Below are 25,354 nucleotides of genomic sequence, written 5' to 3'. Positions count from 1 at the left end.
CACAGCCCTCTCGCATGATGTCCTTCACTGGGAATCAAGTGGAATCACCATAGCTTAGATGAATGAGCTACTGCTGCCATTTTTCTTTTTCTTTTTTTTTTTGCTTACCCGTCTCTGTCTGAACAAAACAACTGAACAAGACCTTGAACCTTGATGACTCTTAGCAGAGCAGTGATGCTGGTCATTAGCAAAGCAGTGTTCAGGATAATTGAAAGAAAGAATCTGATTTTGACTACATGCTGCACAGTTAGTTAATGGCATGAGACTAATCTTTCCGTCTCCTGCTCTGTCTGTCTTTTTTTCTCTCTTTTCTCTCCGCAGTCCTGGTACCTGGGCGAGCTTAGTTCCATTCCAAGTGTCGAACGGGACTCCGATTCTGCCAACAAATGTCCACCAGAACTACAGCATAAACATCATTGGTGAGCCCCTGGTCCCCGCTGAGACAGGGAACTGAACACACAGAGGCCGGATGACCCCCAGGGTGGATGGGTGTTGGTGGTGCAGAGCTAGCACTACAGGTGTCCGCAGCCATGGATGAAACCAGCAAAGCAGCACGAGCTGCACAATCGCTCCCTCCCCCTCCGCCACACACACAAACACACACACTCCCAATCCCCCTTCTATGTCCCTCCCCACTCCCCGTCCCTCCCTGTGAAGGACACTGGCCGTGAAGTGAAGACGAGGGTTGGTTTAGAGGAAAGAAAAGAGAAAAAAGCTTCAGGTCTGCTGTCTCCTTGCCCAAGCCCACACATCCACCACCCACCAGTCAGTTGTTGTGTTTGCAGAACTTTTCAATCCATTCAAATACTGTGATGTATAGATGCCTTAATGTTTTATTGCATGACACTCTAGTCTCTTAGCGGCAATTCCTACTTTTTTTTCCATGTTGGGAGAAGATGTAAAATCTTGATTTACACAGACACACACAGAAGTGAAGAGGTCTGCGTATCGACAACCTCTGCCTGGTGGATGGCTCTGAGACTCTAAGCTCGCCGACTCTTGAAAAGAGGCTTTCCCCGTCAAACGATTCACTGTGTACACCATAGGAACAAAAAAAAATTGTGAATTCAGAGTGTTTCTTCTTCCGTTTGATTTCAGTTTACTGTGATACGACTCTTTGTTCAGAAAATGTGTTGACTTTTACGTCTTTACTGCTACTTACTTCAAGAATTAACGTAAACACTTAATGGTAAGAGTTGAGAACTATCGATGTGGTTTTCGGAAAAAAAACACTAAATGTTAGGCTTGAGATTGGACCCCTCATTAAAGAATTTGCAACTCCTTTACAAAAGGATATAAAAAGACGGAGAAAAAGAAAATCTCGATAGAGGCAAGTGCAATTGAATTTTTGAAGGGAAGCTATCAGTCTGTCAGCCCTAGGACTCTAAAGGAAAGGGGATAAATATTAAATGGTTTTATGAGTAAAATGTTTAAAGAAACATTTGAATTTGATTTCAGTCACATGTCCGTCTCCTCACATGAGAAAAACATCGAGCGTGAAAGGCAGTTGAAGGCAAGCACTAAGCTACCTGTGCAGCGTTGAGCAAAAACCAGCACTTCTTTTGAGCCCTTCCCATCATTATGGGGAGTTTTCTTTATTTATTTTGGGGAAAAAATAACCGAACATAAGCAAAGAAATTAGTCACACATAGTGTGTAAACATTTCTTTTATTTTCTTTTTCTTTTTAAATGTTCACGATAAGATCAAGAGCATATGCATTTGGCCATCAGCTTCTAAAGCTTATGTTTACAAAAAAAAAAAAATGGAATGCAAAGTGTTAATTCATGGAAATGTTCAAGTCATGCAAATGTACAGTAGGCTTACGCGTAAAGCTAGTTTGTGCAAGGTTAACTCTACAGTGGAAGAGGTTGAAAACTGAAATTATGAATCCAGGTGGTGGCAAATCCCTGAAATCTAGAATTGTGCACGGCATGTTCACGGCCATTGCCTCTCCAGTCCAGACATATTTATACAAGGAAAATCTCTCCAGTACTCTTAATTTGCACGATGACATATAGTCCACATTACGTGCCTTGCCTTTGAATATAGAGACATCACTACACTTGTTTTTGCTGCATTTATCATTATAGATAAAAAAAATTAACATTTTTATGATAAGAATTGTTTTGTACTCTGAATGAAATCGTTGATTTTTAACTTCATGTACTACTCTATCTCACAGTTACATCGCATATCAAGGCTGTGTATAGTTGCCGTTTTAAAGTTTGTAATCAACCAGCATTTTTTTCCCCCCAGTATTTTGGTGGTTTTTCTAATAACCTGTCATCTTTTGTTTTCCTTATTTTTCAATGCTCATTTTGTTCATCTTCCAGTTACTATTGTGGAGGGTGGAATAATTCAGAATTATGAAAATTATGCAATACCAAGTTTTGCCTATGTAGGTAGTGCTTATAGATGCGTCAATTATTAGAGGCTAGTTTGGAGATAGACAATATTGTAATGCATTTATTTTGTTGATATCGTTGTTTGTCGTTGTTGTTGTTGATGATGTTGTTGTTGTTGTGGGTGTTTTTCCTTTTTTATTGACCAAAGTGGGGACTGCTTTCTATGCAGTGTATGACAAGGTCTTTTTTTTTCTCATTTCTTTAGCATTTAGGCCTACCGAATGACAGTGAGACGTGTTCCAGTGTATTTTCAATTCGGGAGTCTTAGGGGGTGGGGCGGTATTTTTCTAAAAGTACTTGCATGCAAAAATGCACCCTTGGTCTTTCTATGGCTGCAAAGTCACTGATTGGTCTACTGTGACTCTTACTTTCAACTTTCCACCTGGGGTGCTAGCATGTGACCTTGAAGGAGCTCATTTTTCACAGGAGAGACGGCTTGACTTGAGTATGACAATCATTTTAAGAATTAGTTTTTGCGTCGAACCCCGTTCTGTCTTAGAACCCTTAAAGCTACAACTGAGGATGCATGCTGTTGCGCGCTTTTACCGAACAATAAGCCGTACTATTCTAGACGTCACCGAATGCAATTCCCAAGTAGATGCCTTAAACACATCAGTGAAGTGGCCTGTGACCTGCGCAACAATCACACACCGACTAATGCTCGTGAGACCTGTCCAAATCAGTTGCAGACAGGCTCAAGCAAGCCTTTAGAAAGTATTTTATAAGTAGTAGATTTGTATAAATGTATATATGATACGCACATATGTCAATTCCTGAGATACTTCCCCAGCAGAACCCCATAGAGTATGTTGAAGTAAATACTGGACCACAGAAGCACGGCGTTTTCTAACTTCCTGTCCAGTGGCCTGGTAGATGTCTAAATTTGAATCCACTAGAATAAAAATATTGCACTTAAATAGCACATAGGCAATCGTCTTCTTCCCCCGTGTAGTGTTTTGAGCCTAGTCTTAAACTAAATCTCTCAGGCGTATTACAGGGCATTATTTATATCAATCATTATCTTGCCATTTTTAACATTATAAGATAAAATACTTTTCTCACAGCGAGAGCGGCGCCTCCATTGCTGCCGCAACACCTTTTGCACTCTTTCCCTACAATCGTGAAAGACAGAAGTTTCCCTCGGAGAGGACGGTGCTACCGGGAGCAGAACATGTTTTAAAAAAGAAGAAAATCCTCAAGTCAAGCTCAATCTCTCCGTCTCCACCCAGATTTCTTATGCAGAAAAAAAATGAAAAAGTCACCCCGTTCTATGTGCACTGTTCTGTCTTTTTTTTTGTTTTATATTCTTTTAAAAGAAAAACTAAGTGCTTTGCAGCCTTTGGCCATTGGAAACCCCACTGAAGTGCATTGTCCCCAAGTGTGTTTGCGCGTGTGTGTGTGTGTGTGTGTGTGTGTGTACGTGTGTGTGAGATAAAAATGTGTCAGGGTCACTGTGCTGTTGGTGTTTATTTGAATAGGAGACTGTACATAAAGGTAAATATCCTGATTGTGTCGATAGCAGTAGTCTGTGGGGTTGAACTCTGCTTTGGCAGCTTTGGGTGTGCGTGCTTGCATGTGTGACTTTGTGTGCTGGGTGTGTGATTGAGTGCCTCTGACATAACACAATGAGAGAAGATGAGGGTCTTTCTATTGAAAAAAAGCCTGCCGTAGGACAGGAGTTTGTACACTGTAAACTTTCTCAAGAGTTCCTCTCTTAAGCCCTTATTTGTAAATCTTCAATTCTGGGGGAAAATGAGTCAGTTCCATTTTAGGAAATTCAATTTGGGTTTTTGTTTGTTTGTTTTCGAAGCTGGATTTGAGTCAGAACTCTCCAGTTTCCCCCGATTAGTAGTCTAAAGTGTTTGCATCAGTTGTATTCCTGTATGTAAAGTCAAAAGGATAGGGGGTGGGGGGTGGGTATTCTATTCTTCAACAACAATGAAGGCTTTTTTAAAAATATATTATTTCTGATCTTGGTTAGTGCTTAGATATTTCCATTTGGGAAACACTTCATGAATATTTGCATTGTTGTTCTTTTCATTAGTGTGGCCATAGCGAGTGTGATGTGATTTATCTCTTCTTTTTATTTTTGGGAAATGGATGTGAATTCTTGTCCAACAAGATCGTGGTGTGAATGTGTTTCTTGTAGCAGCTGGAAGGTGATGTCACTTAACCAGTAGAAAAGGCCCCAGATTGCACCTGACCTTAAGCGAGAAGCAGGGTAAAAAATAAAAGAAAATAAAAAATCTGCAGTGACAAACGTCCTCTATGAATCCATCAGATAGTGGTTGTTGGTTTTTTTTGTTTGTTTTTTTTTTCTTTTCAGAGGAAATGTTGCAAGACTATTGGTGCTACATTTCGACATAGCTCAGATTCGGCTGGCCAGTGTTGAGCAGTCTACTTTGTTCATATGCAGACGACACTCTCAAATCTCTTTAAAGATCAGTAACGGCATCGAGGCATTACTCATTTTGCACATGCCCCATGCTGTCTATGCCTGATGTGATGTGGGAAACCCTTCATTCACACTACAAACAAATATTACATTAAGTGCAGGTGCCTCAGAATAGGGTACAGTACCTTCCGGCGGATAATAGGTAGTCTATTGGGGTATATTTCTGTTGCTACGCAGGTTGTGATTGTAGCCTGTAAAAAAGCTCTTGAAACTTTATGAAATTTTTAATCGGTGTTCTACGCATCAACCGCTTCAACAGCCGTATTCAGACTTTTACACTCACAACCACCTTATTTTAGAAAGTATTATGTCATTGATGACTGCGATCATCGAGAAACAGGGCAACTTTATGCAAGGAGGACCTGTGGCACTCATGCAATATGTGTGAGGTTCTTTTTTAATTGAATGTCACGCATTCTGTAGGGGCTGAGAGGTCATATATACGTGCAGACTTAGAGGAAGCATTAAAAAAAACCTTCATTTTCATCCTACATGAGCAATATACACACCTTCCATACGTTGGCTAGCTGCTAGTCACTTGGCATCAGGTTGTTACGAAACATGAAAAACCAGCATTTTTACAGGATGTAACATTCACCAAAAGAAGACGAAAAGATAGCAAATGCAGTGCCTGTTCAAGCTGTCCAAGTGTCTGTTGTATATAATTGTAAAATGTGATAGACTTACTTTCTCATATGTGACAAGAAAAACACCATCACACCGAACAGAATGTGGGAAATATGCTCTTTATTATTTGATTTATTCATTTTCAAATTATGTCAGCACACAATGCCCACATCGAGCTTGTTCAAAATTTGAGAGGAAATGTTCACTCTTTTTCTTTTTTTCTTTCTGGGAGAGGGAAGGGGAGGGGGTGGGAGGGTGTCAGTGCTACAGTACATTAAGCGCAGTGAAAGGATGAAATAATGTCTTTTCTTAAGATTAGTCACCGGTTTTCTCTGCAGGGCTGATTTATTTTTGGGTCTTGTGGCACTTTTACTTCCCTCTGCGCACACATTTCTACTTCATGAATTATGGTGGAATTATATATAATGAACAACAACAACAACACCAACAAAACAATATGTAAACAGTCTCCAGTAGTGATCGTAGTTACACTGCAAGTGTGTGCAAAGGTCTATGTATGTATCTGAATGTACGTTTTAGAGGACTTTTTGGAAACCTTTTTTGTTTTTTATCTTTTCATTGACGGTTTAGGAGCCACAGGTGTCCATTGTGAACTGTATAGCGAAGACCTTGATATCCCTTCTTTTATTGATTTTTAGAAACGCCGAGCATTAGGCGATGCCTTCAAGCTGGTTACATTTGGTGCAGGGGCTAAAATTGCCACAAGATTAAAATCAGTGTAAATAAAGGCTCAACTTTTTGTGATTGTTACTGTTATATCCAGCCTATACTGCTAGCAGCTGTTTTTACTGCAGTCAATTACTGGAAGTGGATATATTTCCTATGCAAAACTGTTTAAACAATAAAATGAGCTATGCTACAAAAATGACTTATGTTTCGACTCTTTCTTGTGTTTATTTGATCATATTTGATTTTGAATGATTGCGATTTGAGACCTAAATATAAAAGTTCCTGTTTGAGGTCTGACGTCAGGTTAAGTCTAAATTTGATGAACAGGTAAACTGCCACTTTTCTGTGTTCAGGCCAGTTGGCTGGAAATAGCGGGGAAATAAAAAAAAAACATTGAATTGTTCTTTGTGATTTAGGAACTGTATGAAAATGATTAGGGTGGAGAAGAGGTCAGAGACATGGCTATAAATATTCACCATGTTGTTATGTTTCCCATTGATTTTTTTTTTTGGAGATGTTTTTTGGAAGACAAGAGTAGCATTAAAAGAAAATGGTAATAACACATGGGAGAGTCTTGCTTTTTTAAAAATCCAGATGAAGGGAACTGGCAGTCTTTATTACAACGCAAAATAACTGTAGCGACGTTCAGGATCACCTCACCCAGGAAAGTCTCTAAAACCAGGCTGAGAGTGCAAAACAAGGTTAGCAACTGCTGTAGGGGTGGAATAAGGAAAGTGATAAATCAGACGAAAGACGACAATTTGACATTAAGCATTAAACTAATTGGATTTTGTTGATTCTCAGAAGTGTGTCTGTGACAGTTTTCCCTGCAAGCAAACATTAGTTTTCATGTCCTGGAGTGATCCCATGACTCCACATACCATTGCTCCGTCTTGGTATTACTCCAGCTAATCTAATGTAATACCCCAATCCCTGAGGAATGGGAGACAGACAGAGTGTTTGGACCACAGCAGAATCTGGTCTGCTGAGACCTCGGAGGGTCATGCGAGGTAACATCCATCTAGGTCACTGTGTCAAATACATGAAGCTCTGATCTAGTAAGCCTTTCTAATGGGATTGAGGACATTGAAGGAGGCAAAAGTCAGGCTAAAGCGCCAATTATGTCTCATTACAGGCATGTGTGATGGGCTCAGGGCACAGCTGGACACTTGATGACAAGACCAGGCGCCGTGTCCACAGCAGGGGCGCCCTCCAAATGGCCAGTTGAGGCAATGCATGCTGCACACCAGTCACAGGAAAAGCCCACCTGGCCTCGGGCGCAAACTGTAGTTCATTTGGCTATCGTTAAGGAGGACCAACAATGTGGCACGCTGATATAAAATTACCCGATCTATAACGGTAATCATCATGCCATTTATCAAAATTGGCCAGTTGAGTCAACATCTGGCTTCAATAGGGGGCTCTAGTCGGTGAGGGTCTTGGCAGCGTCCTATACCCTACATATTTTCCACTCTCTTTTATCAAGGCCTGCTGTCAGTGATTTGACGAAGCTAAATAGATGATGATTTGGCCCTCTTATGTTTCGCAGGGCTCAAGCTAAGGGGATTTGTTGATTGCCTTTGTGTTTGTCCTTTTTTTCTATCCGTATGGATCCAGGAGATGTAAAGGCGCCTTGTGGCTTTCCGACGTGCGTCTGACTGTGTACCAAAGAGAGGATGGAGGGAAAAGCACAGCGAGTACTCTCACACACCCCTGTGAGTGCCGAGGCTGGACTGGGCTGTTGTACACAAGCCAATGCCAGCACAAAGGACTCTGTCACATCCCAAAGTTTTATTGGAGGAGTATAATATTCATCTTGTGCGCTGTTGGAATCAGGTAGTAAATTTATCTGATCCTTTCGTCTTTTGGCATCAGAGTACGAGCGTAATGCACTTTATCTAGCAGGAAGTCATTAAGGCAGAATTTGTGCAGATTCTTTCATGGGTTTATGACTGAGGCAAGGATTTATGGCATTTGGTACAGGCAATGTAGAGCTCATGATTTCAATACAAAAAGGACAAACATTGACCTTATTGTGACAAAATCTGTCTCTTTTTGAGAGGATTCAGTAAGCATCGCTCCATATAAAGTACCAGTTCAAGATATAGGGAAATACATTTTTTTGCAGAGCGTTAAATAAGAAGATCAATATCACTCTAACGTCTCTATGCTAAAAATGAAGCAATAGCCAGCAGAAGGTTAGCCTAGCTTAGCATTCGACTGTTCTATGTCGTTTGTTTGAGCCGTACGAAAGCCGAAGTGTAAAAAAGACAAGGAATGGTTTTACAGGGCAGCAGTAGCTATTTGTAGTTAGCTGTTTTCCCCTTGTTCCAGTTGTTATGCTAGGCTATGCTAACCATCTCCCAGCTGTAGCTTCATATTTACCTGACAAATAATAATCAGCTTTTATTGTCACGTACAATTATACACAGTATATATATTATACAAAGTTTGTCCTCTGCATTTAACCCAGCAGCAGTTAGTGGTTCAGGGCCTTACTCAGGGGCACCTTCGGCAATGGTCCAGCGACCCTCCGGTTCCCAAGCAAAGTCCCCAGGGACTGAGCTAAAATCAGAGTGGTACTGAACACTTGGCAAAAAAAGTGAGTAAGCATTTTTCCTAAAACGGCAAACTATATCTTTAACTGTTTAATTAACAGCTATGACTGCAGAGTGTGCTTCACAAAAGATTTGGAGATATCACTGGGCAAAAGTCCGTGTTTTTTGCTGAAGAACTTTAGCCTTTATGAAGGAATGCTCAAGGTCTCAGACAACGGCCTGTGTCTGTTTGCAAAAATGTAGTTTAGGAGAGCTCGGGGAATAAAAGAGGGCTGTCTGAAAGTGTGCTAGTCCTAACTAGTTCTGTGTATTCCCACACAAATTTGCATAAATTTCATAGTCTAAGTCATGGACTGGACGCAGGAGCGTGTTAGTAGTCTATCCTTAGGTGGCAGTACAGGCAGATCAAACTGAGGGTTGTTGTTATCTCATTGCAAGCCCCATGGTATTACACCCAGCGGATTGAGAGTGGGTCTTAAGATCGTGGGATTTGTTCACATACTAAAGCATGTCTGTTTGGATGTGCAGAAAAGAAACAGGTGTTCAGTGTGTGTGTGTGAGAGAGAGAGAGAGAGAGAGAAAGAGAGAGAGATGGGAAGCAAATTCATGTGTGCGTCTTTCTGTTGTGATGTTTGTTCGAGAGCATACACTCACATAGGATGAGAACACGCTGCTTGTGTGTGTGTGTGCGTGTGTGTATATGACTTGACAGGGGGGTGGGGGTGCTTTATTGAAAAGTATTCCTCTCCTCCCCTGTTCAACATGCTGGATTAGCACCAGCAGTTTCCCATGGAGCCGTCCCTCCCAGCCCCCTGCCCATTTGCATAAGGCGCAGACAGGCGGAGATGTGACAAACAAACCTGGCACACACAGAACCGGCTGCCTCCTTTACATGAACTCTTTCCCTCTTTCTCGCCATGACAGGAAGGATAGCGCTCAAGCAAACCCACCTGTGCAAACTTTTCACCATAAATGACCTGTTTCCTGAGTCCAAACCATACAGTATAAATAAAATTAAAAGCAGCACCAGACTGAGGTTTGAGGCCTGTATTCCTGCTGGTGATCACAGTGATTCACAAGTAAAGGAAAGCAACGGCCTGAAGGAGGTGAGAAGGGCTTTCACTACTCTGTCATTTGGACAAAACTCCCCTGAATCAAAGTATCCTCCCCCTCATTTTTCTCTTGCTCCAAGATGGAAATGTTCACCTTAAAACATCTTTACTGTACTGTGGCTACATAACACAGCTCTCTGCACTACTGTCCGGCTGCCAAGTTCCTATCAAGCCCCTGATTTATGGCGCTTGATGCATTCCTTGGCCTTGGCAAGGAGGCAGTTTAGCTGAAATATGAGAAGGGATGCAGAGAATACACTCAAAGTGAGTTTCAGATTAGCCAGCCCGTGCACTGCAGAGCTGGTGCAGCCTTAGCAGTTTGTCTGTGCAAAAATCTGAGAGACAACTTGGGAAATTTTCAGGTGGCAAAATATTTCAGCAATGTGGCGTGGTCTAACCGCCTCATCAGTGTGTCCTGTTGGGTGATAACAACAAGAGGAACTGCAACCCAGCTGTCACAAAGCCCACAAAACCACTTTTGTTGGTTGTGACATGCAGCTTTCACCCTCCTAAATTACATTGGGATTTAAAATGTTCACTATAACTCCTTGGCTTTTCCTGTCCACTTGCATGTAGAAAATTGGATGCAGGTGTATGAAGGAAAAAAGGACTAACAACTTTACTGTATTTTTTTTTTAGTTGTTGTTGTTGTGAATGGCTTTCTTGCTTGTGCAGGAAAAACCTGCAATCAATCATAAAGGCTTTAAGTAGCTGTTTGTGTTCATTTGGGTCTTAATGTAAAATTGCTGATAAACTGAAATCAGATAAGCTGAAACAGACATTTCTGAAAAAGGAAGAAGTCAGTATATGAAGCGTTCACTGTGCCCCTGCGTTGCTTTGTCTGCTCCTAAGTTACAACAGTGTGATTACATGCTTTATTAAGTGCCGAAGCGCTCTTCCTGAGTAAAAGCAGATGTCACCACAAGGTCTGTCACTGAGTCTGGATCTGGGTGCCTGTGGTCAGTGTCTCAGCCCGCCTGTAGCTCCCTGTGGTTTCCCATCAATTCTGCACACAAAATCAGCGCCAAACGAAGTGGCTTTTTTTCATCACTGTATGTTTCAATTTCCCTGAACATACACACTATCAGTACACAGTATGCTGGAAATTAGAAGACTTTTTTAAACAGGCAGATTCTCTCTACTGCACAAAAATGAGGCCTGGCATGAAGATTTTGTAGTAAAGTGAGTTTATCTGCTGGACGAAGGACCTAGTTGTGTTAATCCTGTTAATGCACGTATGCCGAGGGCTGCATCAGACCTAGTTCAGCAAGAAGATTATTTTTGTTGTTTTTTAATACACCTGGAATGCAATTGTAACTGTAAATTTGATGAAAATAAACTAAAATAGAACAATTATCATACAATTTTTAAAAAATATATCAGGCGAATGTCCATATTTTGGCAATATTTACTGTTTAAATGTTGACTTTTATTGGAAGTTATCTTTAAAACACTATTTATGTCCATACAACCACGTTCCAAATAACATAAAGCTTCCAAAACATTGAAATATGAACACTGATCAATATTCCTATGACCGAAAGCGCTCCCATGCTTTACAGGCGTATAACTTGAGAATGGAGCATCCAACAGTGATGGAGTGGGGGGGGGGCATCAACCTATCCGGATTGAGCAGACCTTTCATTTGATTCCATGTCTATGTAGCTATTATGGATCGGCTACTAGACCGCGAAAAAGACCGCGTGTTCCAAAGTGGCACTTCGCTGTCTCTGTAGAAAAAGGAGAGAGAAGTCAGGCACTAAGCTCACAGGTGATATTTTTAGTAACAAATCAGTTGATTTTTGGACTGGAAACGGCGAAAACGACAAAAGTAAGTCAGCAGTTGTAATTGTATATGTATATTGGCGCGTTTGTTGTTACTTTTATCCAACTAATTAGTCTGTAATTTTGGTGATTTGAGTGATGTGTGCTACATAGCTGATCTCATTAGCTTTGCTTTGAGAGGTTGGACATGAGTATACGTTGTGATTAGAGATAACTGGATGCTTATAACTGCAGCCATGTACAGAGCGATTTATGTTGTGATATAAGCTTATTTAGATGCTTGGTGTTTGATGTGTGTTTGGTGTGGATAAAAATGGTTGGTTTGAGGTTTGAGCTTCTAGCTGAGCCTCATAGCTTCACAGAGGTGTGTAGCATGGATAGGGTGAAGCAGTTTCACACATGAATTTTCAATTTGCATTTTGCATGAAAATTGCATCAAGGCTCAGTTCTTAACTGGTTAAGCAATATGTCATAGGGAGTAGGGTTATAATAAAAAAATATTTTTCCCTAAATACACTTTACTAATATAGCACCTTCCCAAAAGAAAGTGTCAAAGGTACTTTACAAGGTAAAAACAAAAAAATGCAGGGATCCTGAATATAAAAACACTAAGAATAGCAGCGTGAATAAAGCACTAGAAAGGATAAGCAATAAAACACAGTAATAAAATGTAACAATAAAAAATAAAAATAAACCAAATAGTGTGGAAAGAAGAGGATCACAGGAAGGTTAGACTAAAAGTGCATTTTAAGAAGAGACTTAAATGAAGAGGTAGACTGAGCCAACCTAATCTCCTCTGGAAGGTTGTTCCAAAGTCCGGGGGGGCCATGATGGCAAACACTCTGTCACCTTTGGTTTTTTTTAGTCTGGAATTAGGAACCACCAGAAGATCAGCATTTGAGGTGCTCAGGGCCCGTGATTGGCACACAGGGAGTTAAAAGGTCAGCTTGGGGTCAAACCATTCCGGGTTGTAAAAGTGATCTTTAAATCCACTCTGAAAACCAACAGGCAGCCAGTGCAAAGATGACAGGAAAGTTGACAGGTGTAATGTGCTCTCGGTTTTCTGGTACCTGTTTAATCTAGGATTAATTGTAGAGAGGACTTTCATTTTTGCTGCGGAAAACGGTGTTGCAATAATGGGATGAAATAAAAGCATGAATGATTGTTTGAAAACTTTTGGTAGACAGAAATGGATTATTTTAGAAATGTTCCTCAATTGTAAAAAAAAAAAAAAAAAAAAAGAAAAGACAAAAGCAAGCCTGTTTAACAGATTTGATATAGCTGTTCGAGTGAGCTGTCAATTAAAAACACCAAGGTCTCTACACTGCAGAGTAATAAAAATGCTAGTACGAACCCAGTATGTTTGTAATTTGAGTGCCGGAGAAATCAGTGCCAGAAAGAAGTAGCTCAGTCTTTTTTGAGTTGAGCTGAAGGGAATTTTGAGCCATCAATAATACCCTTGTGTTGCTGCAAGCTTTCACACTGCTGAAGTGTTGAGCAACACAGCTGCTGGTCTGAACATGAATCTGACCTTTGACCTCTATGTTAAGGAGAGCAAATGAAAGCTTTTTACATTATGCCACGTTATATGCGTTTATTTCAACTTATAAAAAATGACTTTCAGGAACAAAAGTCACCCATTTATACTGCTAGGACATGTAAATTCGCATGCAAAGAAAAACTGTAAAGTCTATTTTGACTTTTGTCCTGTTTCTCTCTGGTTCGTTTTCTTGATAATGACAACATGTGTTGGGTTTTAGACTGACCTCAAGTTGATTGTCTTGATTTGTTAACATCTGTACTAGTTAGTATGAATTCCACTCAGGTGACTGTGGTTTTTATGCTGAATAAGGCTATTTGCTGACACGTTGATCTTCATAAGTTGAAATAAATATGTCAGAGTTGTGTGAGTGTGACTTTCCGTTTCCACTTTTTTTTATTACATCACTTGACACTATGGCACCATATCAGCATTCATCTCATTAAACCAAATGGAGAGGGCCAGGGCAGGGCCTATATGCTAGATGGTACAGACAGTATGCACCTGTCACAAGTGTTTTATTTAGTTATGTGTTTTTGCCTAAATTGGTATAATTTATGTTATCCCTTTGAACAAATGATGGAGGCAACATGTGAGTAAAAAACAGCTTGATTTGCTATATGAAAAAGCAACTTTTACACCCAACACATAAAGGGCAGGGGCACCCAACTCATCCTAACACACAACATTATCATTACGTCAAAATATCATGTTTAATCATATCAAATTGCTGCATCATTATCAGAAAGTCATTTCAAAGTATTTTAAGTCTTTAAAGTATGATGTTCTGATATGAGGCACAGACATAAACGTAACGTGAAGCCATCACTTACAAACAATTTCAGAAAATTCAATAGTAGTAGTACATAGTTTATGAAAACAGCACATCTCCTTGAAGAATCAACATATTTTAAATGTATTGATTATTTAATTGGATGTTCAGTAAAACAGAAATAAGGGTAATGACACCAAGTTCGGCATTAACCTCTGCCACTTACATACTCACACTACATTTTACAATTAAGAGCCTCAAATTTGTGAAGCCTTGCATTTATGAGATTTACATGCTTCATCGTGTTGTGTGTAATCTGTACAAAATTACAAAATTGCAAAATACAAAATGGAAAAACTAATCTGGGTGTAAATACAACAGACAGAGCAGCTCCACCCCTTCATACATAGTACACTACAACATCACGTCTGAGAAATAAATCCTTGAAATTTGGCGTCATAATATTTAAAACAAAATGTTTTATGGCCAATGTAACAACATAAATGAATTCTTAATTTAAGCAGTATTCACCTTTAATCTGACTCTTCCCATATGCGCTTTCTGTGTTTCCCAACACTGTCTGTAAGGGAACAATGTTTAGGATTTACCTACCATAGAATTAATTAATCATTGCACATCTGCAAGTGTGTATGCCCATTTTGGTGCCTGTTATGTTTGTTGACTTGTGGTTGTGGTTGTGTGTGTGTGACAATGGTGCTTTGGTACTTTGGCACCTGCGCTACATTATAAAACCTAAAGGCTTGGATAATAAGCTGCAGGTGCATTCCTGGCAAACAGAGAGGAGATGCAAGGGGGTGGCAGTGCTTGAGTATTTGCGTGTGTGTGTGTGTGTGTGTGTTCGACTGTGTGTTGGGGGAGGGGAGGGGGGTCTCCTGCTGTTGCCGGTTGGCACTCCACATTAGCAAGTATATGACATCAACCTGGCTCCTATACCTCGCCCTATAGGGCACATTCACTTGAGTTTTTAACAGCGGAAATGATGCTTCTTCCAGGAAATAGGCTTCAAAGCGCTCAACAAAGAGGCTCAACTCTTTTGTCCGTCATTCCCTCCTGTCTGTGGCGCTGTTAATAATTGTTGATGTTAATTACCGTGATGATTAGGGTCATTTTTTTTTTTAGCTCTGTTGGCAGGTATGCAATGTAAAGATGGGCTGAGACCACAGAAGGTGCTTTTCTCACTGACAGCATAAAGTCAAAGTGACAGCCAATAAGGACGCAATCTACTTCCTGAAAATCTAATTACGTGATGAATGGTGCAATGTATAGACTCTGGCACAAGAATATTGCACTCCCACCTGTGAAAATACTAACTGGAATAATTGTTTATATTGGGGGGAGGCCACCTCATCTATATAATGCAAGCAGGGTTGTCTTGAGTATGGTATCCATAAACATATGTGTCACATAAACATCTAAACACACACACACACACACACACACACTGCTGTGTGTACTCTACAAAGATATTGTTCCTGCAGCACATTTCAGTTCGCATTTTAAGAGTGACAAAATATGTTTCCAAGTGTGTGAGGAAAACAATGTTGCAGACGTCACAAAATCTTTTTTCCATGCTTTTTTCTGTGGAAGATTGATGAGTAAAATTCACATCATTATAGCTTTCGAATCCCTCACCTGCTTAACATTTACTGTACTTTCTGCTGAAGCCCTGCTATACTCTCTGTTAATGGCTTCCAGACTTCATCTTGGCTGAAGCGCATCGATGTGACTGAGCAAGAATTCTCTTCTGAAGCTGGAAACTGGGACCGGCTTCTACTGAGAGATGTTTGTATGTTTACTGGAAGACTGATGTGTTTCTTAGGGGCTTTTACCTTCAAGATTAAAGCAGCATCTCCCAGGGTTTCAGTCATATATAAGGTTCTCTGCATCGCATTTTGGTTTTTAAATGTATTATTAGTATGTATGTAATAAATGTATGTATTAGTCTGCAACTGTTAGCAACGTAAAATTGACAAAGACCATCAGCCCACCTGAAACAGCCTGTCTGCTTGTGAAGCATATCAAAATAGATGAAATTTGAAATCCTTGGTTTAGAAGTAAGGTAGCGAGGCAGCATACAACATATGGCGCTGTGTGTTCAAACCTGGCAACGGACTAACAATGAAGATTTCCTCTAAATGAAACAGAACCCCTCAAAAAAAAAAGGGCCGCCATTAAAAGGGCTGCAAGTGTAACCTTCACTTTCATGTGCCCATGGGAGTGAGCACGACAAGAGAGGGAGACTTTTTGATTCTTTCAGCTGCACTTGGAGAGAGACAGAACATGCATTGAGCTCTCGGATCTTCTCATCCACACTTTCCCATATGGCATATGGATCTGGGTGTAGATCGAAGGATGAGACACACACACACACAAAAAAAAAGGAGTCCCATATGTGTGTCTGTTTCTCTTCATTAGCTTCCAGCCAAACAGAAGTACCTCCTCAGCAGCTTGATTCAAATTAATGTTGTTAAAAAACGCTAAGACGGACGCAGTTCATTTACATAAGGACTCGACATCACAAACATGAATGTTCTCAGAGATTTTGACATCGCCTCTTAATGAAAAATATATGTTTAAGTTGCATTTAAAAGATTTACGTTAATGTCCCTTCCGTCTAACACTGCTGTTGGTAAATTAAAGGTGGAGTAAGCAACTCTAGAGAAATCCTTCACCATCACAAATACCCTGATAAAGAGGGAACAACAACACAGCAAGTAATATAACAAATGTTAGCTAAGTTGTGGGTTAGCAAACTGTCGCTACAGCTGCTGCTGTGAAACCAACATCCAGAGAGGTTGAGACGAGCCAGAACACCAGCTCCAGACAGCGATACTCACAATTCTCCTGCTACATAGCTAACATCACAACAGCTTGGCAAACGAGAAAGTAAGAATGTCTGTGGGCAAGTCATTTAACGTTACCTGACAACACAAATCATGGTTTGGCTGAGTACAAACACCGGTCCAAACTCCGGTCATACTGGAGGTAGAGCTGAACATGCAGAGCTAACGTGACATGATGCTGAGAATTTTTACTGCAAGATACAGCTTGGTACAGATGATTCCTGGCATTTTTATACATTTTGAAATTAATTAATTTAGACATTTCAGTTTTTCATTATGCAATCTTAAACCTGAATTCACAGATTTGGGGGCATCACACCAGGCTGTACACACAACAGTGACATACTTAAAAGTTTACCGTTTAGCTAATTTTTGGTCTCACTCCTTGGAGAAAATGTCTGGCTCTTCAGTGGCTAAATGCTCCTCTTCGCCAGTTAGTCGCTAACTTTTTCTGACTGACGTTTAATGCTGGGTAGGTAGTGTACAGTGGGTTTAACAGAACTTATTGGCTGACAACAGCTGCCTGCTGAGGGGGGAAATGGTGAGAAAATGGTTAAGTTCAATCCATTAATGCCACAGCTCCATTCCCTCCATACCCCCCCCACTGCTGGCTACCAAGTCCAGACAAAGTACCCATTGTACCACTGCCCTCATTCTTCCTGCAACACCACCCCTTCCCTATCCTCATCCCTGGACACCTAAACTTAGTCATATAGGCCCACATCTAAATTTTAGAATATATTTTTGATTCATTATACACAATGATTTGCCAGAACACCACTTATCTGAGTCATAAAAGTGGACCTGACCTCAACTTCTGGATAAAGCCCTTAAAAGTTACCTGTGATGTTAATGCACTGTGCTTTCCAATCAACATGTCCACTCTGGTGACTTCTTTCTCCTTGGCGTTTTCAGTTGATGAAAATTCTGGAAGTGATACCTTTTTTTTCTTTGTCCAGTTTGGTTGGACCTTTTCAAACAGAAACTTTCTCACCTGAGCTTTGAGGAAATATGTTTGATTGGGTTGCTTTCTGTCATCAAGTGGGCATCTTTCTTCACAGATGATTCACTGAAGTAGAGCCACGACACCTCCAGGGGCTCAACAGGAAATTCCAGCATCCTGAACCCATCCAGTTCTGACAACCTTTTTCTGTTTTGAAAAGCACATTTGCAATATTCCTTATCACACAGAAAGCTTTGCACATGGCTTCCCCTTGACACATTTTGCCCACTTCCCTAGCGGGATGGGGATTAATCCACTGTTACCTTGAAGAAGGTGTTGACACTGGGCCTGGCACCAATGAATTTCACTGTTGCCTCAATTAGCTGCTATGGATCTTGTGTCAGAGCCATGAGGACAAGGGGGGCGATGTGATACCCTGCAGTCGAGGCTGTGTCGCTTACCTGGTGGCCCCATAGTGTGTCTTAACATATCAAATGCCTGCGCATGCTAACGCATACACGCTCCCAGCTCTTTTTACATGTATTCGGCAGAAACACAACCACGGGAGCCTCTGCTGCTCCACGACTCCTCGTTGGGCCAGGAATGCACCTCTCTAACCAGGGCCAGGCCTGATGGGGGAATAACAGCTGATCTGAGTTACAGCTGATCTGATGTCAGATATTCTCTGGAAACTTGTAGTTGCCAGCAGGATTAAGGTTAAGGAGCATTCTGGTGCTAGGTCTGCACTTAGGGCATCTTGGAGCTCGGAGGAAGTAATGTCGGCAGAAGGGGCTGAGAGTACCTCCCTGTTACCCCCTAGCCACCCTCCTCCAACTGCCATCTGATGTGAGGTAACATGTGAGGGCGAGCTTCCATCTGTCCACGGTATACACTAGCAGAAGGTGCAGCTAATGAGGCTTGATTTGCTGCTGCACCTGCCTCCAATCTGGGCGGTGATGGTAGTGGTGGTTGTGGTTGTGTGTGAGGTTGCGTATGTGTATGTGTCTGTGTGTGTGTGTGTGTGTACTGGAGATGCTGTATCTCACCAGCCTCTCGTCCTCCACCCGCCCCCTTTCCCCCTCAAGGTGTAATCATTGGTTAGCTTGTATGGGAGCGCCCGCAGGTTGATGGATCCTGGGAATTCATTAGGAAGTAGGTGAGGACTTGGGTTGAAAGGGCCTTTTGACCTGCCTCCAAACACCCTCACATTACAAAGCAGAGGACGATTCAAAGGGAGGGGGAGTCAGCCAACTTGTCGATGCTTCTTCACTGCGAGCGCGATAGTCGGCTGCTTTTTTTTGCAACAATTCATTAAGAAACTGACCTTATTCAGAACCAGTTGCATCAGAATCTGCGACTAGTTAATGTTCATGAAATGCAACCAAAACAAGATACACTTTCTAATAGTTGAAGACTATGTTGTTTTCCTCCAGATGGTCTGGGGGGGAGGTGTTATGTCCACATGTTAAATGCAGCATGTTTATCCCTCTTCTCTGTTCCCTGTCACAGATACCATTTGACACAAGAGCTCTTCAGGGGCCAGTTATTCCAGGCCATTGAATCCAGATCAAAACCAGCCCTGTGTTTTTTTGACTCAGTGTTCAGCTCCCCTTTTCTTCACAAATCACTCCCTTACTGCTTCTGGAACTGAGAACGAAAGGCAAATCCTCACCGCAGCTCTCTGCATTATAAGCCACAAATACGTCCTGAACAGTGTGTGTTCAGCTCTTTAATTTTTACAACAATATTTTGTCGCTCAATCTTGTAAAATGTTGTATTTGAGCATGTGTTTCAGTGTAAGAATTTTTTTGGGGGGGGAGGGGGGCGGGTTGGGGGGTGGCTGAAAAGAAAACAAAAGAGAAAGGACTCATTGCCCCAAGGCAGCACTTGTAACTAGTAGTGAACCCATCGCTGGGAAACCTTCTTTCCAAGCTGCGTGAATAATCCACAGGGTGATGTCATCACCCACAAAAGCTGTGTGCCACTCTAGATTATTTTCAAATTAGGTGCTCCATTCAGAAAACACTTCTATATGTGGAGGCCCAAATTAGAGCCTGCATATAAATGAGTGACCTGGACAGAGGTGATAATTCACATACACACATTTGATTTAGGGAATAGAGTTAAAACTGAACTGGGCGCCTTTCCATCAATGCTTTCTAATCACCAAACCCCCTTGGCCCTCTGGTTCATTTTGGAAGATGTAATGGATGTTAACTTACATTTTGAGTTTTATCAGGTCTCATATCAGCACGCTACAGAGTCACTGAACATACTGTATGCTTGACCATGTTATTCACCAGCATCTGGAGGGAAAACCATATCCATGATTTGCATTCCTACACCGTGTGATTTCATGAATACTTTAGACCACATCACATTTCAAATTAGTTGAACTAAACAGTATCAGAAAAATGACACAATGTACGCTCTCGGCATCTATAAATGATGAGAGCGACTGTGGCTCCTCAAAGCGTTCCCAAACTTGCGTTATAATCTCACCCTGTCTGCTCTTTGGATTCTTTAAAAAAAAAGATGTCAAACCAGGGAGCTGCAATAAATCAGAGCGTCATCACCAAATGAATCAAGCGCTGAGAGATAAATCCGAGGCCTGTGTTGAAATGATGAGCCAGATCCATGGGAAAAGAGTTTATGCTGCGAATCTGAGAATGCTGATCATCCCATCGGGCTCATTTGTTTACTTTCAAATTCCCTCTTTTGTGTGGTTTGGAATTGGAGCAATGTTTGTGCTTGCTCTGGCCAAATGGGAAATCACTTGAGATGTGTTTAAGAAAATGGATACTGCCCTCTTCTGGCCGAAACAATGATCACTTCCCAATGAATCTAACAATTACACAATTACTACAGTAATCAGAGCATGACAAAACCACAAGGGTACAACTAAATAGATGATTTAACATCTTTAGTTGAGTTTTTTTTTTAATTACCACAGTAAATAAAGATTCATTAAAAAAACGGTCTACTTCTTTCCTTCTATCTATATTATTTTCCCCAAATGTATCACTTTTATTATATGTGTGCGCACATATGTGAAGCTACTGACATGAACAGGGGATATTTTTTTAGCTCCAGCATGTGAGAGAAAGGAGATCATTTGACTCTACATCCTGAAATAAATGCAGAAATAACTATTGTCAGACAATTTACCAGGCAGGCCATCATGCTCTAACCAGGTGATTGTCCAATGCTTTTCATGACCACTGCAAATAATTCATTAAAGCGATGTATAAATCCCATATGTTTCCTCTGCCGCTCTCTTGTGTGTAATGGTGCTCCATCCTCGTGACTGACATGGGTCAGATCTTCAGGCAGGTGGCTGGGAAACTGAGGCAGATGGGCCGAGTACACCACCGATGAATCTGTGAAGTTCTCTCTTCAGTTTCAAGCTGCACCGATGGGCCCTTGAATTATTACCGGGCCCCCCATTCATAATTAGCCCGGGCCTGGTGGGGACCAAAGCCCCACTAATGATGCCTTTGTTGCCGCTGATCCACGCTGCACAATCAACAAGAGAGGACGTATGACTGGGAGAAGCAGTCCCACATTGAGCGATAACGTGCCTTTAGGGCAGCCTCTCTAAAACAATCACGCATGGTTTCAGCTCGCCCCTCGTTAAAGACGAGTGTTCACATGGGGCGTGAGACGGAGTGTGTGTGTGTGTGTGTGTGTGTGTGTGTATGTGAGTGAGTGTGAGAAAGGGGAGCTTGTATGTCTTCAGATATTCCAGTTCCCATAGGCAACATATAGCTATTTGATTTAATAAGCCCTCCGCCAGTATTGTATGTTAAAGATGTCTCCATCCATCAAATAATATTCACGCAATTTTTGAATGTATGTACTTAATATTTTTTTCTTCAATATTCATCAAATGTCTTTCTCACTTTGTTAGAAAATACATACAATACATTTTTTAACAGCTAAACTTAACTGTTTCTTAAACTGTTACTTTGCAACTGTAACTAGATACAGAGTAGTTTAAGTAAATGCCCTGCATTCATAATTTTACTCAAGCAGAGATTCAGAAGTATTAGGAGCAAAATGTAGTGGTATCAAAAGTAAAAGTGCAGCATTATAATATTGGTAATACTGTTTTATCAGTACTGATGCATAAACATTTTAATGGCACAACTTGTTGAGGTAATGCTCATTTATATATTGTTTTTTTTAATCCATGACAATACCTAATATTTTATGAGATGTAAAATTTTAAATAAATCATAATGATAAAATGGTAAAAAGTAAAACATTTTTATTTGAAATGTTGCAGGGTATAAGTATAAAGTAGCACAAAATGGAAATACATGTAGTCAAATAAAGTGTGTACCTCAAAATTATAGATAGAATAAATGTACTGAATTTTTCACCACTGCTGTTTAGGTGATGACGTATGATTTTCACATAAGTACTTTTACTCCTGCGTAGTGATTGCATTAATATATCAGGGATATAAGTGTTTATAGCCATTAGTGTGGTTGTATGAGCTGGATCTCAAAGTAGTTGTAACATTTCAGATCATTTTGAGCAACTGATTTCATAACACCTAACAGAAATCATATTTATACATTTCAATAAAACAAAAATCAGCCCACTGCCTCCCTCTGCCAGCTCTCCTTCACCTGCCCATTTCACCCATTCCAAATTCCCAAACAAATACACTCCTACTTACTGTACTAAGTACAGATAAGAGGAAAGGTCACATGTAGGTCTGAAATGCTTTTGTCTTTTTTTTCCTCTTGGCCACGACAACTCATCTTCTACCTGGAAGTAAGTAAAAGAAAAGAAAGGACGAAAGACAGGACAGGAAATTAATCCCACATGTGCTTTCTTTTCAAATGAAGGACTTTGTTTGTTAATGTTGCCAAAAATGTTCAAGTATAATTTCATATAAGTCCACATTCACAGTCCAGTTATTTCACATGTGAGACAATCGGAGTTTCCTTCAGATGGATGCACTTGAACATCACTTGAGCCTCCTCCACTGAAGAAGATGATTTTTTTGGCAGCTCCTGCCATCTTCTCTGCCATTGGGAGAGCTGGCAACATGGCGGCACCAGCATCTGTTTCTGACACATGGTGGCAAGGAGGAGCCAGAGGAGGGAAAGGATTTATTTTTGCACGTTTGGGAGACACCTATAAAATACTGGTCAAATATGCAGCTTCTAATGGCTCCTGATGTACTTTGGAGATGACGGCAAAGATAATTGTTCCTTTGTTTGGTACCCCAATGCAGATCCAGGATGAGGTTATTTTGCTAGTTGAAGTGTGTGGGTGCAGTGAAAGTAGCAGAGGAGGTGTATGTCTGTCCAAGACGGGGTGGATCCCAAAATCCAGACATTTGGCCCTTTTTCAAATTAAAGTGTATTTGTGCATTTATTAGTGTGCATTGACAGGCTGTGTTAAACAATTGCTCTCCACCCACTGGTTAAGTCCAGCTTTGAAGTTACACGTGAAAGGATTACCAACTGTCCATATATGCCAAGGCAGAGTAAAAGAATATTTGGAAAACACTCTCACTGATTGCATTCACTTTCATTCTTTCTCTGAGGCAAATGGCCGACTTGAGTGAAGTTGGCTTTTACAAGGAATTCAATGGAAATTAGTTTTTGTTTTGTACACAGTGTACATCTAACCAAATTCAATTTAATTAAGTTGAACTTCTTAAGTTTAGATGCATGTCTTATTTTGTTTTTAAAAAAAGTTTGACATTTTGGCTTTTTTTTGTTGTTAGATGAGAAGATCAATACCACTTTTGTGTCTACAAACTAAATATAAAGCTACCAACAGTAGCTAGTTAGCTTAGAACGGGAAGACAGCCCTTCTCTGTCCAAAGAGAACAACATTTGCCTTCAAGCACATATAAAGCTCGCTAATGAACACCTTATATCTTGTTTGATTAATCTGTACAAAAACCAAAGAGTAAAAACATGTTGTGGTTTCTTGGGGGGTTGTGTGTTGAACTATTTCTTGGCTAGGGTTAGTGACGCCCTGTAGCTGACACCATGAATTGTCAGGAGCCAATGTAAACGCCAAGAAGTGATAGTGCCTGCCCAAGAAACAGACCGACACAATTGTAGCCGTAGCTAGCTAACAACTGTTTCCAGTCTTTATGCTAAGCTAACTGACTGCTGGCTGTAGGCTTATACAGTATTTAGTGTACAGACATGCGTGGAATCAATCCCCTGCACTGTACTATAAGTTCAGCCCAGAAATGAGATTTTTAATATTTTTCTTTCAACTAAGGCCTTCTGTTTAATGAGTGTTTCATAAGTGTCTTGTTAATGTCAGCCTGGCATGTTTTCCAAGATCTAATAATTCAGCCTTTGGCACACACCTCTTTGGAAACACGATTGTTAAGATGTTGTTACAGTTGTGCGAACACTGTGAATGTCTGAGCAGCTCGACTCACTGATTACATTGAAACTAAGATGCAGGAAGTCAGCTGTGGAGAAGCCCTTTATGGGTTTTGGCATGTTGGAGAGACTGTTTGCAGCCAATTGTTCAAAACTCTGAGCAAAGAGTGTTCAGTGATGCAATGAACTGATTAAAAGAAGACGAGATCATAGCATTTGTGAAGTACGATAAGTGAACGCTTAAAAGTAGCAGCGTTATGACTCCATCGGGAAAACCTGGCTGTTTTAGATTTGTTAAATTAGAACAACAAGATTCCTCCAACATTTCCTAAATCATATGTTCCTGTTTATTACATAACTTAAACACCTTGTGCCACCATTTTAGAAAGTGCTTACAATAAGACAAGAAGCTAACAGTTTCCAGATAAAATCCCACTTTTCCCAACCCAATACTTTCACCCCCTCCGACTGACTGTCCTGCTGTCAGTTAAACACACACTGACCTGGTTGACGGTGCAAGGCTTCTAAAAAAAATATATATCTGAAAATCCATAATGTGAAATGTGATTTCGTCTTGTTTCCGGACATAGTTTTGGGACAAACGCAGGGCAAACAGCCACTACTGTAGCAAGTAGATTAGACTTCTCTACCTCTTCCTGTTTCATTCCATCCAGGTGCATACTGGGAACGCTGCCATGTATATCCCCTGGTGCACAACAGTACAGCGCAGCTGTGGAAGCCACCTAAATTTGATTCCTCTCGTTGTAGCCTAGCAACGGTGGGTATTAGCACATACAAGCTGGATGGGTGCAGTTCTGGTGCCAGAGGCAGGATGGGCGCCTGGTTGCAGCTCATTGGCAGATGACATTGAGTGAAAGCTGGCATTCTGAGATTAGGGGATCAGATGCTCACAGTGCTCTGTGCAGGAAGTAGTATGAAATGTAAAATCAGATCCAGGAGGGCTTGACAGGTTCTTTACACGTGATGTACAGATGTACACAGATAACCATACATAATGTTGTTATACAGCACATAAACCTTCATTACATCAACTCTGTTTTCATTTTTAATTAGCTTTTTGTAAGAATCCAGGATCTCGCATGAAAAATGCAATATTTGCTGATGTAAAACAGATTATTCTCAAAATCTGTTATCAGATCTTGGCTCCCACTGCAGATAAGAAAAATGGCCCAGGATTTGAGCAGATGCACTGGCGTCTTTCCAATAAGCA

General features: G+C 40.8%; 1 protein-coding gene across 10 annotated transcripts in view; it reads left to right on the top strand.

Moving 5' to 3' along the window:
* The window catches only part of LOC119913416 (nuclear factor 1 B-type-like), a 70,681-nt gene extending 64,304 nt beyond the window's left edge, over positions 1 to 6,377 (top strand). For 9 of the 10 annotated variants that reach the window (XM_038732834.1, XM_038732830.1, XM_038732831.1 and 6 more), the window contains one exon: positions 322 to 6,377. In XM_038732834.1, the coding sequence (XP_038588762.1) occupies positions 322 to 454 (133 nt within the window). In that variant the 3' untranslated portion in view covers positions 455 to 6,377. The remainder of the gene's footprint in view (positions 1 to 321) is intronic. The other variant, XM_038732832.1, reaches the window with a different exon arrangement.
* The last annotated feature ends 18,977 nt before the right edge of the window (positions 6,378 to 25,354 follow it).

This window comes from Micropterus salmoides, unplaced genomic scaffold (genome assembly GCF_014851395.1).
Source record: "Micropterus salmoides isolate LMB-PRFRI ecotype aquatic unplaced genomic scaffold, ASM1485139v1 Ms_hic_scaffold_2, whole genome shotgun sequence".
Lineage (NCBI taxonomy): Eukaryota > Metazoa > Chordata > Actinopteri > Centrarchiformes > Centrarchidae > Micropterus > Micropterus salmoides.
Note: the sequence above shows the minus strand (reverse complement) of the source record. Positions and strands in the feature narration are given on the sequence as shown.